The sequence below is a fragment of the Pyrus communis genome, chromosome 15 (genome assembly GCF_041283825.1).
Source record: "Pyrus communis isolate YQ-2024b chromosome 15, ASM4128382v1, whole genome shotgun sequence".
NCBI classification, from domain to species: Eukaryota; Viridiplantae; Streptophyta; class Magnoliopsida; order Rosales; family Rosaceae; genus Pyrus; species Pyrus communis.
Genome location: NC_142579.1, coordinates 35,760,001 through 35,775,357, shown reverse-complemented (window position 1 = coordinate 35,775,357; position 15,357 = coordinate 35,760,001). Strand labels below are relative to the sequence as shown.

Below are 15,357 nucleotides of genomic sequence, written 5' to 3'. Positions count from 1 at the left end.
TCTCTCTTACCTATATATTGTACTTTAGAATATAAATATAAGCAAAATGATGGGACTAAAGTACGAGATCACGTTATGTTATCAATTTATTTATGTATTAACGTGTATTTATATTTTAGTAAAATAATGATTCAATTTAGCCAGACAATCATAGCACATGTATTTATTTATTTAATATTATAATTTGTATCCTTAACATATCGGTTGTGTGAGGCTTATAATATATTATATTCAAGAACACTATAGAAATTTTATTACAAAAATATGAATTGGTAACAACACGTTGCCGTGTGACAAACATGTTCGAAAACTTATCAATGATATATTAGTATACATCAGTGTATCGGTGTATATAGTCATACCATGCACCAAGACCTTTTATCAATAAACTTAATTCATTAAATCTTTGACCTTAATCATGCTCGAACGCATATCATCTCGTGATGTGACATTTCTTGTGAGCAGGCCTAGTTCTTGGCAAATGTTAACAGGTCAAGCCGTCGAAGTAGTTTGCACTTGGTAACCTATTTGTGTTTGGTAACCTATCCTATTTGTATTTGGTAACCTATCTCGTGAACACATATTTTCTGTTTGTTTAAAGTCTCACTCTACTTCTTTACTTATATATTTACTAGTATATAGGCACATATAAAGTGCGTGAATTTTTTTTTTTTTTTGTTTTTAAAATAGAAGGAGAGAGGAAGAGAGTGATAGAGAATGTGGGAGAGAGAAGTTTTTTTTTTTTATTATTTTTTTTTTTTTAAAAATTAGAGATATGTTAGGATTGCATGTAGGTGAGGTTTTGAAAAAAAACAGCAAAATTTCGTTGTGTGAAATTACATTTCTGCCCCATATTTCTTATTTATGTTATGTTTTAATTAAAAAGTTAAACTGGTAATTTTATAGGATTTTAGTTGATAATGAATGTTTTATTAATTGGTAGACATTTATTTATTATTATTATTATTATTTAATTTTATTTAAAAATTTAAGCTTTCAAGAAACATTTAACTGTGTGATTCTGAATCATAATATTTTAGTTGCAAACCAACGAGTCAACCCAAACACAAGACACGCAACAGCATTTGAAAATCATTTTCTTTGTCCCGACTCTGCCTCCTCGCTCATAAACTCACGTGACTCGAAAAGCAGAAGAAACCATTTGGTTTTCTCAGGCAAAAATCCGACATTTCTCATCAGATTTGCAATTTCAGGTCAGTTTTCTCATCTGGGTTTTCTCAGAATTCAATTTTCTCATCTGGGTCGCATGCAATGCTTTCAATCTATACGTTTGTAGCTTCATCTTTTGTATAAATTGTCAAAAAATGCCTGCTTTTTGTACAGAATCATAAAAAAGGTACGTGCTTTCTGGTTATTTTGCAGGGGTTTTTAGGTCCTTTGAGCTGCAGTTGCTGTTTTCTGTCGTTAAATTTCTTGTAAGATTGATAATCCAGAGAAAATCTAATTCCTGAAACCCCCAAATATACCAGAATGTCCCTAGGAAAATCCTGTCCCTAGAATCTTTGATTCCTCTACCCGAAATCGCATTCTGTAACCCGAAATGTTGTTTGAATTCGGTTTTGAGGAAAGAGGATTCATACTTCTTTGACACTACTGTTCTATTGAGATCAGGGGTCAGGTATCTCTTCGAATTTTCGGAAAAATGTCACCTTCCAATCTAAACACACCTTTAATCCCTTCAGCATCGGTGTCCTCGGCCTCATTGAAGCTTCCCGATTTCAAACAGTCCGTGAAATTGAAGTATGTAAAGCTCGGATACCACTACCTTATCACCCATGGAATGTACCTGTTTTTATCACCTCTTTTTGTTCTCACCGTGGCACAGCTGTCTACATTCTCACTCCAAGACCTCCATGACCTTTGGGATCACCTCAGGTTCAATCTCATATCCGTTGTCCTTTGCTCGACTCTTTTGGTCTTCTTATTGACCCTTTATTTCTTTTCTCGTCCATGGCCTGTTTACCTTGTTGATTTCTCGTGCTATAAGCCGGAGGATGCGCGCAAAGTCACGAGGCAGATATTCATGAACTGTTCCCATTCGATAGGAACATTCACTGAGGAAAACCTCGCGTTTCAACGCAAAATTCTTGAGAGGTCGGGTCTTGGGGAGTCAACCTACCTACCTGAAGCTGTTATACGGGTGCCTCCCAATCCATGTATGGCAGAGGCGAGAAAAGAAGCTGAGATGGTAATGTTTGGTGCCCTTGATCAGCTATTTGAAAAAACTCACATTAAACCGAAAGATATTGGTATTTTGATTGTGAATTGTAGCTTGTTTAATCCAACACCGTCTTTGTCAGCTATGATTATCAATCATTACAGGCTGCGAGGGAATATTATTAGTTATAACCTTGGTGGGATGGGATGTAGTGCCGGTTTGATCTCAATTGATCTTGCTAAAGATCTTCTTCGAGTCCACCCGAATACCTATGCTTTGGTCATTAGCATGGAAAACATCACATTGAATTGGTATTTCGGGAATGATAGATCGATGCTTGTCTCAAACTGCTTGTTTAGAATGGGAGGAGCTGCAATTTTGCTTTCGAACAAATGGTCAGACAGACGTCGATCCAAGTATCAGTTGGTGCACACTGTTCGGACCCACAAAGGTTCGGATGACAAGTGCTTCTCTTGTGTTACCCAACAAGAGGATTTCGCGGGGAAAATTGGAGTTTCTTTGTCAAAGGATCTCATGGCGGTTGCTGGGGATGCTTTGAAGACCAACATCACTACCTTGGGTCCTCTTGTGTTACCTATGTCCGAACAGTTGCTCTTCTTTGCCACGCTTGTTGGGAGAAAACTTTTGAAGATGAAAGTGAAGCCTTACATCCCGGATTTCAAGTTGGCTTTTGAGCATTTCTGCATTCATGCCGGAGGAAGAGCTGTGCTAGATGAATTGGAGAAAAACTTGCAGCTTTCGGACCACCACATGGAGCCTTCGAGAATGACACTTCACAGATTTGGCAACACTTCAAGTAGCTCTCTTTGGTACGAACTTGCGTATACAGAAGCCAAGGGGAGGATGAAGAAAGGAGACCGAACTTGGCAGATAGCATTTGGGTCCGGGTTCAAGTGCAACAGTGCAGTTTGGAAGGCTTTGAGAACTGTGAATCCAGCAGAGGAGAAGAATCCATGGATGGATGAGATCCACCAGTTCCCGGTGGATGTTCCAAAGGTCTCAGCTCTCTGATTCCCGTCGACTTTTCCCTCTTCCTCAAGAAATCTGTTAGGGTAGTTGGTTTTCTTGTTCCAGATCGTTTTCTATGTATTTCATCATGTTTTCTCAAGTATGGTATTTGTTTTTTTGTAGTGAAGTGTTTGGCTTTAGTTATGAGACGGATGCCATTAGACTGGTGATTTACAGTGGGATCTTTGACTTAATTAATGTGCTTGTGTCCTTAAGTAATGGAGATTTGGGTTTGTAATCGTTTTAAGTAATTTGACAAAATTACCTTCAAAATATCTCTTTTTGAATTCATTTTTTTGAAGCAGACAAGTTCAACAAAAGCTATACATCATCGACATCTCTCCGGTACAACTCTATCACTTGATCCTCATCCAATACCACAAAAGGAAAACGCGTATGATTTTAGCGAAATGACACAAATGTAAAGTTGGTTATTTTTTCTGAAAATAATAAAAGCCTCATTAACTCTCCCTCCTTCCAATCATCTTAGAAATTTGAGCTCCAAGCCATATATGTTAGACAAATAAGGAATATGGTTGGAGTCCTTGTGTAATTGTATATAATATTATTATTGGAAGAATAAGCCGTCCTACAGCCGTCAAGCCGTCCTACCTTGTCCTACCTACACACTAGCCGTCCTACAGCCGTCAAGCCGTCCTACAGCCGTCCTACCTTGTCCTACCTACACACTAGGACGGCTACCTTGTCCTACCTACACATTTGTATCATGTATATATATCCTTGTAATCTTGTAGAGAAAAATTAATGAGAAAAAGCATTCTCTTCCATATTTTCCACAAAGCATTCTCTTCCATATTTTCTACATCACAAAGCATTTTCTTCCATATTTTCTACATGGTATACAGAGCAGGTTTATAACCCTAGCCCTAATTTTTTTTTTCGGCAGCTTTCTCTGCCGTTCCCATGGCTGTTCGTGGCCCGTCCCGTCCCTCCTCTGCTCGTCCTCCCCTCCACTGCACCTACTGCAATTTTGATTATCATACCCGAGACACCTGCCATAAACTTCATGGCTATCCCGTTGGCCATCCCCTCCATGGCCAACCATGGCGACCACCGTGCCGTGCCACTGCTTCCAGTTCTTCCCGCAGCCATGCACCTTCCAGTCCTCCCCGGCAGCCACGGTTTTCTGCTTCCCGGCCCCATAATTTCACCCAGGCCCATCACGTGCAAGGCACCCAGGCCCCCGCCTCCTCTTCTACTCCAGCGACCCACCAAGTGCACGGGGCCCAGCCCACTTTGCATGACTTGCAGCTTGCCATGCCTGACCTCTCTACCGAGCAGCACTCCCGTGTTCTAGCTGCTCTACGTGACACCACCACCCCTCCTCAGGCCAATGCCGTTCTCACTACTGATTTTGCCCAAGGTTTGTTACCTGTCACCTCTCGTCATGGTCAATGGATTCTTGACAGTGGTGCTACGGATCATATTACTTCTTCCGCTTCATGTTTGGTTAATCGTTCTCCTTCACATTTGCCGCCTGTTTCTTTGCCTAGTGGTGCTTTCGCTCCCATTACTTTTACCGGCACTCTTCCTTTAAATTCATCAGTTACTTTGAAGGATGTTTTATGTGTCCCTAATTTCCGAGTGGACCTTTTATCGGTTGGTAAACTTACAGATGGATTATCGTGTTCCATAACCTTTTTTCCTTCTTGGTGTGTTTTGCAGGACTTGGTTTCGAAGGCGATGATTGGTGTGGATAAGCGACGTGGCGATCTGTATTACCTTGTGGCCCTTATCTCTTCTCTCCCCACCCGTCAACCTCTCTGCAACATTATTACCATCCCCTCTTCCCTCTGGCATAGGCGTCTTGGTCACCCCTCCTCCACTCGTTTGCAAGCTTTAGCATCTAGCTCTCTTAATTGTACTTTTGATTCTAGTCATATTTGTGATGTTTGTCCGTTGGCAAAACAAACTCGTCAACCTTTTCTTTTGAGTTCAATTTCATCAACTTTCCCTTTTGCTTTAATTCATTGTGATATTTGGGGCCCGAATTGTCAATCTTCTCTTTCTGGTGCTCATTATTTCTTAACCATTGTGGATGATTTTTCTCGCTTTACGTGGGTCTTCCTCATGAAACATAAATCCGACACTCAACAATTAATTAAGGATTTTTTTGCTTATGTCACTACCCAATTCCGCACTACCATCCAATGCATTCGTACTGACAATGGTGGTGAATTTTTATCTCTTCGTAGTTTTTTCTCTGATCATGGGGTGCTTTTACAAACTTCTTGTATTTATACCCCCCAACAAAATGGCGTTGTTGAAAGAAAACATCGTCATCTTCTTGAAACCGCTCGCGCCCTTCGTTTTCAATCCCATCTTCCTATCAAGTTTTGGGGGGAATGTGTTCTTACCGCTACTTATCTCATCAATCGTCTCCCTACCCGTCTTCTCCATCATAAATCCCCATTTGAGGTTCTCTTTTCGAAAACCCCATCTTATGACCACTTCCGCGTCTTTGGTTGTCTGGCATATGCCACCTCTGTCACTCCCACCACCAAATTTTCCCCTCGGGCTCATCGTTGCATTTTTCTCGGTTATCCTCATGGACAAAAGGCCTATACCCTTTACGATCTCGACAATCACTGCATTTTCACTAGTCGAGACGTCATCTTTCACGAAACTACTTTCCCTTATGCCGTTTCTCACCCTCCTATCCCATCCTCTTCGCCTACCCTACCCATACCACCCCCTCTGGACTTTACATATAACCCACCACCTTCCTCCCCTTCCACGCCTCCCACAGATTCCCTTGCTGCCCCATTACCCGTTCCTCCCCATGCCCCTGCCCTCTTGGCATCCCCTCCTTCCCCCCCCCCGCTACTTCCTTACCTTTCACCCTTTTACCCACGGACATCCCTACCCCCCCCCACTACCTACTAATCCTCCCCTTCCCCGCTCCTCTTCCCGTGCCCATAAACCTCCATCCTATTTAAAAGACTACGTTTGCTCGCAGGTGATTCTGCCATCCCACCCATCTTCGACTTCGCAACCCGGTTCTACACAAGGTACGCGATATCCACTTTGTAATTTTCTCTCTTATCACCGTTACTCTCCCAGACATTTTTCTTACATTAACTCTGTCAGTCGGACTGTGGAGCCTTCCTCCTTTGCCGAGGCTGCCACTGACCCCAATTGGCAACGTGCTATGACTGAGGAGCTTCAAGCTTTACATGCTAATGGTACTTGGACTTTAACTTCCTTGCCCCCTGGCAAAATTCCCATTGGTTGTAAGTGGGTGTACAAACTCAAGCACAATTCCGACGGCTCTATTGACCGCTACAAAGCTCGTTTGGTTGCTAAAGGCTTCGCTCAGGCTGAAGGTATTGATTATCATGACACTTTTTCTCCTACTGCTAAGATGATTACGGTGTGTTGTCTTCTTGCTCTTGCTGTTAGTCAGTCTTGGTCTCTTCATCAGCTTGATGTTAATAATGCTTTCTTACATGGTGACTTACATGAAGAAATCTATATGTCTCCTCCTCCTGGTCTTCGACGACAGGGGGAGAATCTTGTGTGTCGCCTTCACAAGTCACTTTATGGTCTTAAGCAGGCTTCTCGCCAATGGTTTGCCAAATTCACTAGTGCCATCATTTCTGCAGGTTTTCAACAATCCAAAGCTGACTATTCATTGTTCACTAAAAAGTCTGGTATTTCTTTCACAGCTTTGCTCATTTATGTGGATGATATTGTGATTACATGCAATGATGCTAGTGCCATTAATTCTCTGAAGTCTTTTCTCCGTGATCATTTTCGGATAAAAGACCTTGGTGATTTAAAATATTTTTTGGGTATTGAGGTTTCTCGTTCCAAACAAGGGATTTATATTTCTCAACGCAAGTATGCATTAGAGATTCTCAAGGACTATGATTTTTTGGGAGCACGACCCATTGCTTTTCCTATGGATGACACAAAATTATCTGATAAAGGAGAACTTCTCAAGGATCCTGAAAAGTATCGACGATTAGTAGGTCGGTTAATATATCTCACTATCACTCGGCCGGATATCACCTATTCTGTGCATGTTCTAAGCCGTTTTATGCACGAGCCAAGGATATCTCATATGGATGCTGCGCTTCGTATTGTTCGTTATTTGAAGGCTACTCCAGGTCAAGGTTTATTATTTCGTTCTGACAACCAGACCAAGTTAACTGCGTTTTGTGATTCTGATTGGGCAGGTTGCCCTATCACTTGCCGTTCGACTACTGGGTATTGTGTATTCTTGGGCGGTTCTTTGATTTCTTGGCGGACGAAACGACAAAAAACCGTTTCGCTCTCTTCAGCAGAGACGAAATATAGGGCCATGGCAGGTGCTTGTTGCGAGATAGTTTGGCTTTGTTTTTTGTTGAAGGATTTGAACATTCCTTTGGATGGTCCTTCCATTTTATTTTGTGATAATCAAGCAGCGTTACATATAGTTGCCAATCCTGTTTTTCATGAACGAACTCATCACATTGAGATGAATTGTCACTTTATACGAGATAAGATTGTAGATGGCACAATAGAGACCAAGCATGTGGGTACGGCACAACAGTTGGCAGACTTGTTTACCAAACCTCTTGGGAAAGAAAAGTTTTCAGGTATGTTACGCAAGTTGGGAGTTCTTGACATCCACTCTCCAACTTGAGGGGGAGTGTTAGACAAATAAGGAATATGGTTGGAGTCCTTGTGTAATTGTATATAATATTATTATTGGAAGAATAAGCCGTCCTACAGCCGTCAAGCCGTCCTACAGCCGTCCTACCTTGTCCTACCTACACACTAGCCGTCCTACAGCCGTCCTACCTTGTCCTACCTACACACTAGGACGGCTACCTTGTCCTCTACAGCCATCCTACCTTGTCCTACCTACACACTAGGACGGCTACCTTGTCCTACCTACACATTTGTATCATGTATATATATCCTTGTAATCTTGTAGAGAAAAATTAATGAGAAAAAACATTCTCTTCCATATTTTCCACAAAACATTCTCTTCCATATTTTCTACAATATATACATGATTTAACTCTTTGTTTGATTCAGTACAACAATATTGACCTAAAACATAGCTAAAAAAACACTAATGAGGGAGATATACGCTAAACACTCAATGGTATAGATCTGCTCGATGAAATGTCTCATAAAAAAACATTCGGAAAAAAAGTTAAGTTGAAGCCGGTTTACAAAAGCTCAGAACCTCAACTTAAGGACACTGGATATTACAGTTCAGAGTGGTTCCACTACAGAAGAAAAGAATGGAAAAAATACATTCTCTGATTGTTCCAAATCGAACAGTCTGTCAATCCGCAAAGGACATTATCAATGAACAAAATGAATCTCGAAATGTACAGAGGAGTTCCATTTTTCCACGAGGAGTTGACAAAAGCGCGAACCCACAAGGGTACTAGTCCTTGGTGGACTTGTTGATGAGAGATTTGTGAATGTGAGGGATCACGCCACCACCGGCTATTGTACCCTTGATCAGGGTGTCGAGTTCTTCATCACCCCGAATTGCAAGCTGCAAGTGCCTGGGTGTAATACGCTTCACCTTTAAATCTTTGCTTGCATTGCCTGCCAGCTCCAAGACTTCTGCGGTTAGGTATTCCAAGATAGCGGCAGAGTACACAGCAGCTGTTGCACCAACTCTTCCATTCGCTTGAACCCTTGTCTTCAAGAGACGGTGAATTCGACCAACAGGGAACTGCAGGAATATGCATTCATGAATGAGCAACAGGAATACAATGGGTATATTGTATACCAAGAAACCAAATAAAATCCACTGTTAACCGGAACACTTTAAGAACTATAAAAACATCTAAAAAAGAAAATAAATCATCAACACGTGGGCAAATGTCCATGATATACTCACGCCTCGAAGAATTTCATGAGCCTACTTGAACCCAAATAATCATCTAATCGTATTGTAGTCATTAATCATTAAATGAAAGAATGCAAACTGCCATCTGCCATTGGAGAACAAGGAGAAAGAACAGCCCTCTCAACGACTATTTATGCATCTCAACCAGGGTCTGAAACTATCTATTACCACACTAATAGCCTCAGCAAAATAAGATTGAAATCGTTCGCAAAAACAATTTATGGGACTCTTCCCTTAACATAACTATATAGGCAGACCTTTAAAGGCAGATTCCAAGCAAGTAGTCACAATTTATTAGGTTCTGTTCCATTAGGTATTATGCCAACAGCTCTGCCTGCTGTCATGCCTCACCAGCACATTACGACATCGAAGCAAATTACAGGAAAGTAAGAAACAACACAATGGACCAATGTTCCAATTGTTGAGATCAACAATACGAGGACCTTTCTATTCGGTGAGAAATTTCACCTTATCAAGTTGGAAGAACCTATCTTGAACTCATTGTAGGACTACAAATTTCTGAAACAACTGCATTACATGCCATGTTGCTTAACAGAAAACTAAACTAACTCCAAGAAAGAGTACTGTAAATTGTCCAGTAAATTGTCCGTGAGACATCTCAACGCACAAAACGATCGAACGAAAAAACAAGCTTCAGACAGACAATCCATATTCCGAAGAAGACAGCATATATCTTAAATCGTTATACCAAAAGACTGCATAGCTCATTCCCCGTAACAACGTGGATTATGAAGAACGGAGAACATTTGATGTTTATCTGCCCACACTTGATATTCGGTGTATTCTAAACTAAAGAAAGAGCACTACTTTAACACCAAATAAACAAATCATATTTGATCACAATTAACCATGTATCCCATCAAGCACACTTAGCAGAGGTCTTTGAACTAGTGAGCTCTAAAATTAAGAAAATCTCCATGACCCATATATAAAATCTCAATTAATTTAGATTTTCCGATCCAAAATTCAAATTCTAAGGAATGAAACAAAATGGCTATCAAACGCCCCTAAAGTAACAATGCAAAACACACACACAAAAAAAAAAAAAAAAAAAAAAGAAAAAAAAAGGGGTCTTTACAGGCAAAACCCATGAATCAAAACGCAGAAAGATTTAAAATTCACCAAAAATAAAGAACCGTACCGCCTAAAATTCGATAAAAGGAAATTTAGCCACGAAGAAAAAACGAAAAAAGAATGAAAGAAATCGAAGTGAAAACGCACCTGAAGGCCAGCACGAGAGGAACGAGAGATGGGTTTCTTCTTGTCCTTGTCTTTATCCTTGTTGATTGCTGCGGGGCCTTTCCCCATTATCAAACCCTTTGCTCCTTTACCCGACATTTTCTCGGGAAAATTGAATCCAACTGAGAAAATCGCCAAAGTTTTGCTTTCGACTCGGCGAAACGCAACCGCAGAGAGAATTTGCAGAGGGGCGTCCAGAAAGGTCGGATCTTTCTTGGTTTGGAGAGAGAGAATATTTATCGTTAGGCGTTGCCGCTTAAATACCCGCCGAATTTTTTGTTAATTACGGAAGAAACCACTTTGCTTGCTGGTTCTTTAGCTTGATTGTATTTGGATTTGGATTGGGTCTTTTGTCTTTTGGAAGTTATGTTACGTTGGTTAATTCGAGTTTCAAAATATCCACCAGTATCCCCAGCCAACAGAATCCTCTCCGGATTCTTTTGATAAGGATTATGAGAATCCGTGAATTGTATTTTTTGATCGTACATCGTATAGTTAGTTTTTATAAAATATTTTTTGTGTTTAATTTTAAATAAAAATATTTAAAATGATATTTAACTGCACAATTTACGATAAATAGATACAATTCATGAAATTCCGAAATTCTCACAAAAGAATCCGGTGAGGATCAGATTCTAACCCCAATGCGACCGATGCATATAAATTATGGATTGCATTTTTGTTGCCAGCCAAGTAATTAAATATCGTTAAGTTATTTTAAATTTTGAGATTTGTATATTAGATAAATTTAATCAAACGATAATCAATAGATTAGTGAGACATACTACCAAAGGATTTATAAAATAAAAAAAAATGTAAATTAGGTGTTTAAGATGAATAGTTTACATTCCTTCATTGGAAGTTTTTCGGGCAACTAAAAATGTAAAATACACATCTCAAATTTTCAAGGCATTTTATCTTTCATTGGAGATGCTCTAAAATTGACTTAATCCATCTATAGTGCATAAGAGTTAAAAGTTAAAAATTTAAAAATCAAATTTGATTATGTTTGCGTTGAAAATGTTAAAACATACACCACCACATTCGGAGTCAAATATGATTTTGTAACGGTTGACTTTTTGCATGTTAGATTGGAGATAGCTTTTGACGATTATAGTGTAACCTCTCTTTTTCTTGTAATTTAGGTGCTACATGTCAACGTCATAATGTAATACCATTTCAAGTGAAGGTAAAGAATGTCAACGTCATAATGTAATACCATTTCAAGTGAAGGTAAAGAATGCAAAATAAATTATTGATAGATAATTTCATGGCATCTAATAATAATTTTATTACTACAAATGGCGTCCATGTTTTTTTTAAAGATACCGTAGAATTTCCCCTTCAGTTAAATCCTGCAATGGAAAAATTACACTTTGATCATTAATTACTGTCATGAATAAACACAAAACCAAACTAAATGACAAGAGAAAAGTGATATAAATGGCAAAATTGCCAAGGGATAGAAAATTGAAAAGTGATATATATATGACAGCAGCTTTAAAATCACCTACTAATTTTCCTATGAGTAATACTACAGATACCAATTATTTAGATCAAATTTTGTAAATCATATGATCAGATTGTTGATAATTAAATTAGTACTTAAATATTGATTATGTGATTTTTATTACACTAATAATGTTGGTTGTTACAACGCGGACATCTTGTTACATTTGAATTATGTAATATATAATTAATTAACCTGAGAGTAGGCGCAAAGCAAATAATAGAAGGATCTAATGATAATAATCATTTTCTCCAATTTGTATATGACAAAATTATCCAAGTCTTCAGACTCTCTAGAAACACACTATTAGAAGTAAAGTTCAACTCCACACTAACCACAAGATGTAAAGTGTACCCACACGCAAACCAACCAAACCAAATGACTTTCCATCCTCAAAGTTTCTAGAAAATCAAGGGATTCCGTCCAAATGGAAAATTTTGAATTGATCGTTAACTTTCACCAAGAAATTCAAACCCAATCTCTCTCTCTCTCTCTCTTTCTCTCTCTTCCATGGCAGCGGATCACAATTATAATTCTCACTTTGTTAGTTTTGTGAATCGATATATCAATTTGACTGCAATTTGATCAGGGTTAAGAACTCCAGATTTGTTATAACTAACCCAATTTTATATTACTACAAGTAAGGTATTGGCACCTACATTGACTTAGAACTTGGTGACTCGATCTATTAACCGTGATCACACAAACAGAAGGGCATGAAGAGAGTATGGAAATGAGAGGACAGACAATCCACCTCCCTGGACAAAACTAAGCTGCAAAAGATACTACATATCAGGCATGGATTACGACTGATCTTTATATTCTTGTGCCTTCTACAACAATTAATTAGGTCCTCAACAGACCACCTACTCGTTTCCCTACTAATTAATCCCCTGTCTAATTACCATAATTACGTATTCAAAACAAGCTCACGGCCCCAAACGAAAGTCATAAAGTTAAATGTCAATGGTGGTACAAAGAAAAAGGCAGAAAAGAATATAAGATCATGAGATGCGTTCACTACTTACTGTTGAAATTCGATGTTAACGAATGTAGCGGAAGAGTTGGCGATTGCAGCAAATGCAGTAGTAGAGAGAACTATGGTAGCATCACTTCTTGAAGGTCGGGACACCGAAGAGAGTGCACGATCCACAACCTTTACCTGAATCGTGTTCCCTGGAACGCAGGTTCCTCGCACGGGAGCACTTATGCACCTCACCTGATATTGTCTTCCACAAGCTGCACCGTTGTCCCAAATTCCCTCGCCAACGGACGCGAACAGATTGCCTGGAGGAAACTGTCCCTGGTCGCTTCCACCGCAGGCGGTAGCTGTATGCATGGAAGGTATTAATTAGTATCGATATGTTAACAAAGACAAAATTGTTATTTTAGACACGGAAATTTGATAGACTATCTAACTTAGCATTGTATTTAGGATCCACTGTATAAGAGAGTGAATAAGCTTTTGTATATGTATGTGTTAATAACATTACTCTAATAGAATCGTCGAGGGTCTAAATTCTGAAAGTAATGAAATGCTAAAGAGAGTATCTCAAAAATTATGAGCAAATGAACTTATGGATATCTGAAAACCATTTTTTTAGCCAAATTTTTTGATGATACAAAAATTCCAGATTATGGCTGCATATGTTGTCGGGTAAACATTATTTGCCCGAAGGAATTTGAGTAGTCATCGGGCAAACATTCGTGCGACGACCTTATTTTGCCCTACGAAATTCTTTCGTATAGTTTCTTTTGTAGCGTATAAGAGTAAAACTCATGCAGAACTTACGTAAATAAGGGGGCCTGTACTGAGCAGCAGTGCCAACATCAGCCTGAGAGGAATGCATGAGCGCTGCTGAGAAGAAGAAGAACAGAAGCAGGTATGGAAGAGAACTCTGAGGCTTAGACATTCCTGATCAATAAATTAAGGAAAACTAATGTGAGGGGACTAGTTAAATATAAGACATAATTATTATAAATTAACAATATTATATGTTCTGGTGTGAATAATGCTGCTTACGTAGGGAAAGAGATCATTTCCGGATCTCTTCCACCGAGATCACTGGATCAAGTGATTCGGGTTTTTGAAATTTTATCTAACGCCCCCTGTTTTGGGCCCTTAAAAATTATAATAATTTTTTACCGTTAGATGAAATTTCAAAGGTCCGTATCATTTGATCCGATGGTCTTAGTGAAAGAGATCCGGAAATGATCTCTTTCCCTTAGATAGTTAATCGCAAATTATTGTTTTTATATAGTAATTTGAAGGGACTCATTCAAAGTCAAAAGTTTTGAAAATTAGATTAATTTGTTTGTGTAGTTTTTTTGTTAGCTCAGCGTAGGACACCAGAAAATAAAGGTTTGGAGTTCAGTTTGAACATGTATAACCTGGTTAAGCAAGTAAATACAACAGAAAGTGAAAACACAAACACTGGTAAAAACAAAAATGGCAGAAAGCAAGAAATACTGATTGGTTAATGATTAAAATCGAATTAGTTTCAACTAATTAGTTTGCTATAGTACTTGAGGAGGGCAGAGAAGGACCAGAGTTTAATGGTTTGGTTGGGATTAATTATAAATAAAAAAGTGCAGCAAGTAGGATTTTTAACTTTACTGTTGTTAACCTTCTGCGGAAGAGTCCAAGAGGTGAGACAAGAACCCAATCTCAGGCTCTCAATCACATAAAAATAATACTAGAAAATTAGAAATCTCAGCCATCCATCCCCTACTCACTACTTACTCAACATTGAGGGATTTGTAGAGAGGGAGAAAGACGTCGTGGCAATGGTGAACTGGTGTACCGGTTTTATTGTAATCTCTCTCGTAAAGAGGATGCCTATATGTAAAAGATGGTGGTAGCATTACCTGGTAAGTATGCGATCAGCGATAAGAATAGGGCACTGAAGAATGATCGAGTGCAGAACAAATTAACAAAACTGGTCGACTAATAAAATTAGAAGATGGAGGACGGAAATACATATGTATCATCGTGATATGATCATATATACTTGTTGCCGACAAGCAAAGGCAATTCATTTGAATTCCACATGAAACGTCAAACGTTTCCCTTGCAAGGGAGTTAAACATGGACGTTAAGTTTCCCCATTAAAACGTAACTTACTCATTAATTCCTTTCTAATTTGTACGCGTCTAAATCCAAATCCAGTTCTCCATATTTTATGTCCCTCACTTATTAATAACGCTTGTATTGTAAAAATATATATAGAGATATTTTCTCCCGATATAACAAATGGACTTAATTTTTTATAGAGATAATTTCTACGCAAGCAATTGCTGATGTCCTGAGCACCGCTATGGATGGTTCGCTGCTGGGATTAATTGCCTATGACATCAAGAGTCTATCTGTAACTGTGACATACGTAAGGTTTAGTTATATGCCACGTCTTTGTGATGGTGTTGACAGTATTTAGCAAAGTTTGCTCTTTTAATTAGTTAGCAACGATTAGTTTGGTTTGAAAATTCTCCTGATAT

The 15,357-nt window shown here is 38.9% G+C and overlaps 3 protein-coding genes across 4 annotated transcripts; 1 reads left to right on the top strand and 2 right to left on the bottom strand.

Moving 5' to 3' along the window:
* Positions 1 to 1,038: 1,038 nt before the first annotated feature.
* LOC137744045 (3-ketoacyl-CoA synthase 11) lies at positions 1,039 to 3,446 on the top strand. Its single transcript, XM_068483910.2, has 2 exons — positions 1,039 to 1,214; positions 1,384 to 3,446. The coding sequence occupies exon 2, from the start codon at positions 1,664 to 1,666 to the stop codon at positions 3,209 to 3,211; it is 1,548 nt and encodes a 515-aa protein (XP_068340011.2). The 5' UTR covers positions 1,039 to 1,214; positions 1,384 to 1,663; the 3' UTR covers positions 3,212 to 3,446.
* A 4,947-nt stretch (positions 3,447 to 8,393) lies between these two features.
* Positions 8,394 to 10,886, bottom strand: LOC137712711 (putative histone H2A variant 3). The gene is made up of 2 exons (XM_068451849.2): positions 10,335 to 10,886; positions 8,394 to 8,915 (listed from the first exon to the last, which is right to left on the bottom strand). Exons 1-2 carry the CDS (start codon positions 10,449 to 10,451, stop codon positions 8,619 to 8,621), a joined length of 414 nt encoding a protein of 137 aa, XP_068307950.1. The 5' UTR covers positions 10,452 to 10,886; the 3' UTR covers positions 8,394 to 8,618.
* A 577-nt stretch (positions 10,887 to 11,463) lies between these two features.
* LOC137729061 (EG45-like domain containing protein) lies at positions 11,464 to 14,885 on the bottom strand. 2 transcript variants are annotated; one of them, XM_068467886.2, is made up of 4 exons: positions 14,731 to 14,885; positions 13,655 to 13,777; positions 12,891 to 13,191; positions 11,464 to 11,707 (listed from the first exon to the last, which is right to left on the bottom strand). In XM_068467886.2, exons 2-4 carry the CDS (start codon positions 13,773 to 13,775, stop codon positions 11,701 to 11,703), a joined length of 429 nt encoding a protein of 142 aa, XP_068323987.1. In that variant the 5' UTR covers positions 13,776 to 13,777; positions 14,731 to 14,885; the 3' UTR covers positions 11,464 to 11,700. The 2 variants fall into 2 exon arrangements, with proteins under 2 accessions (XP_068323987.1, XP_088541954.1); XM_088685828.1 differs by having other exon boundaries at positions 14,606 to 14,734.
* Between the last annotated feature and the right edge of the window lie 472 nt (positions 14,886 to 15,357).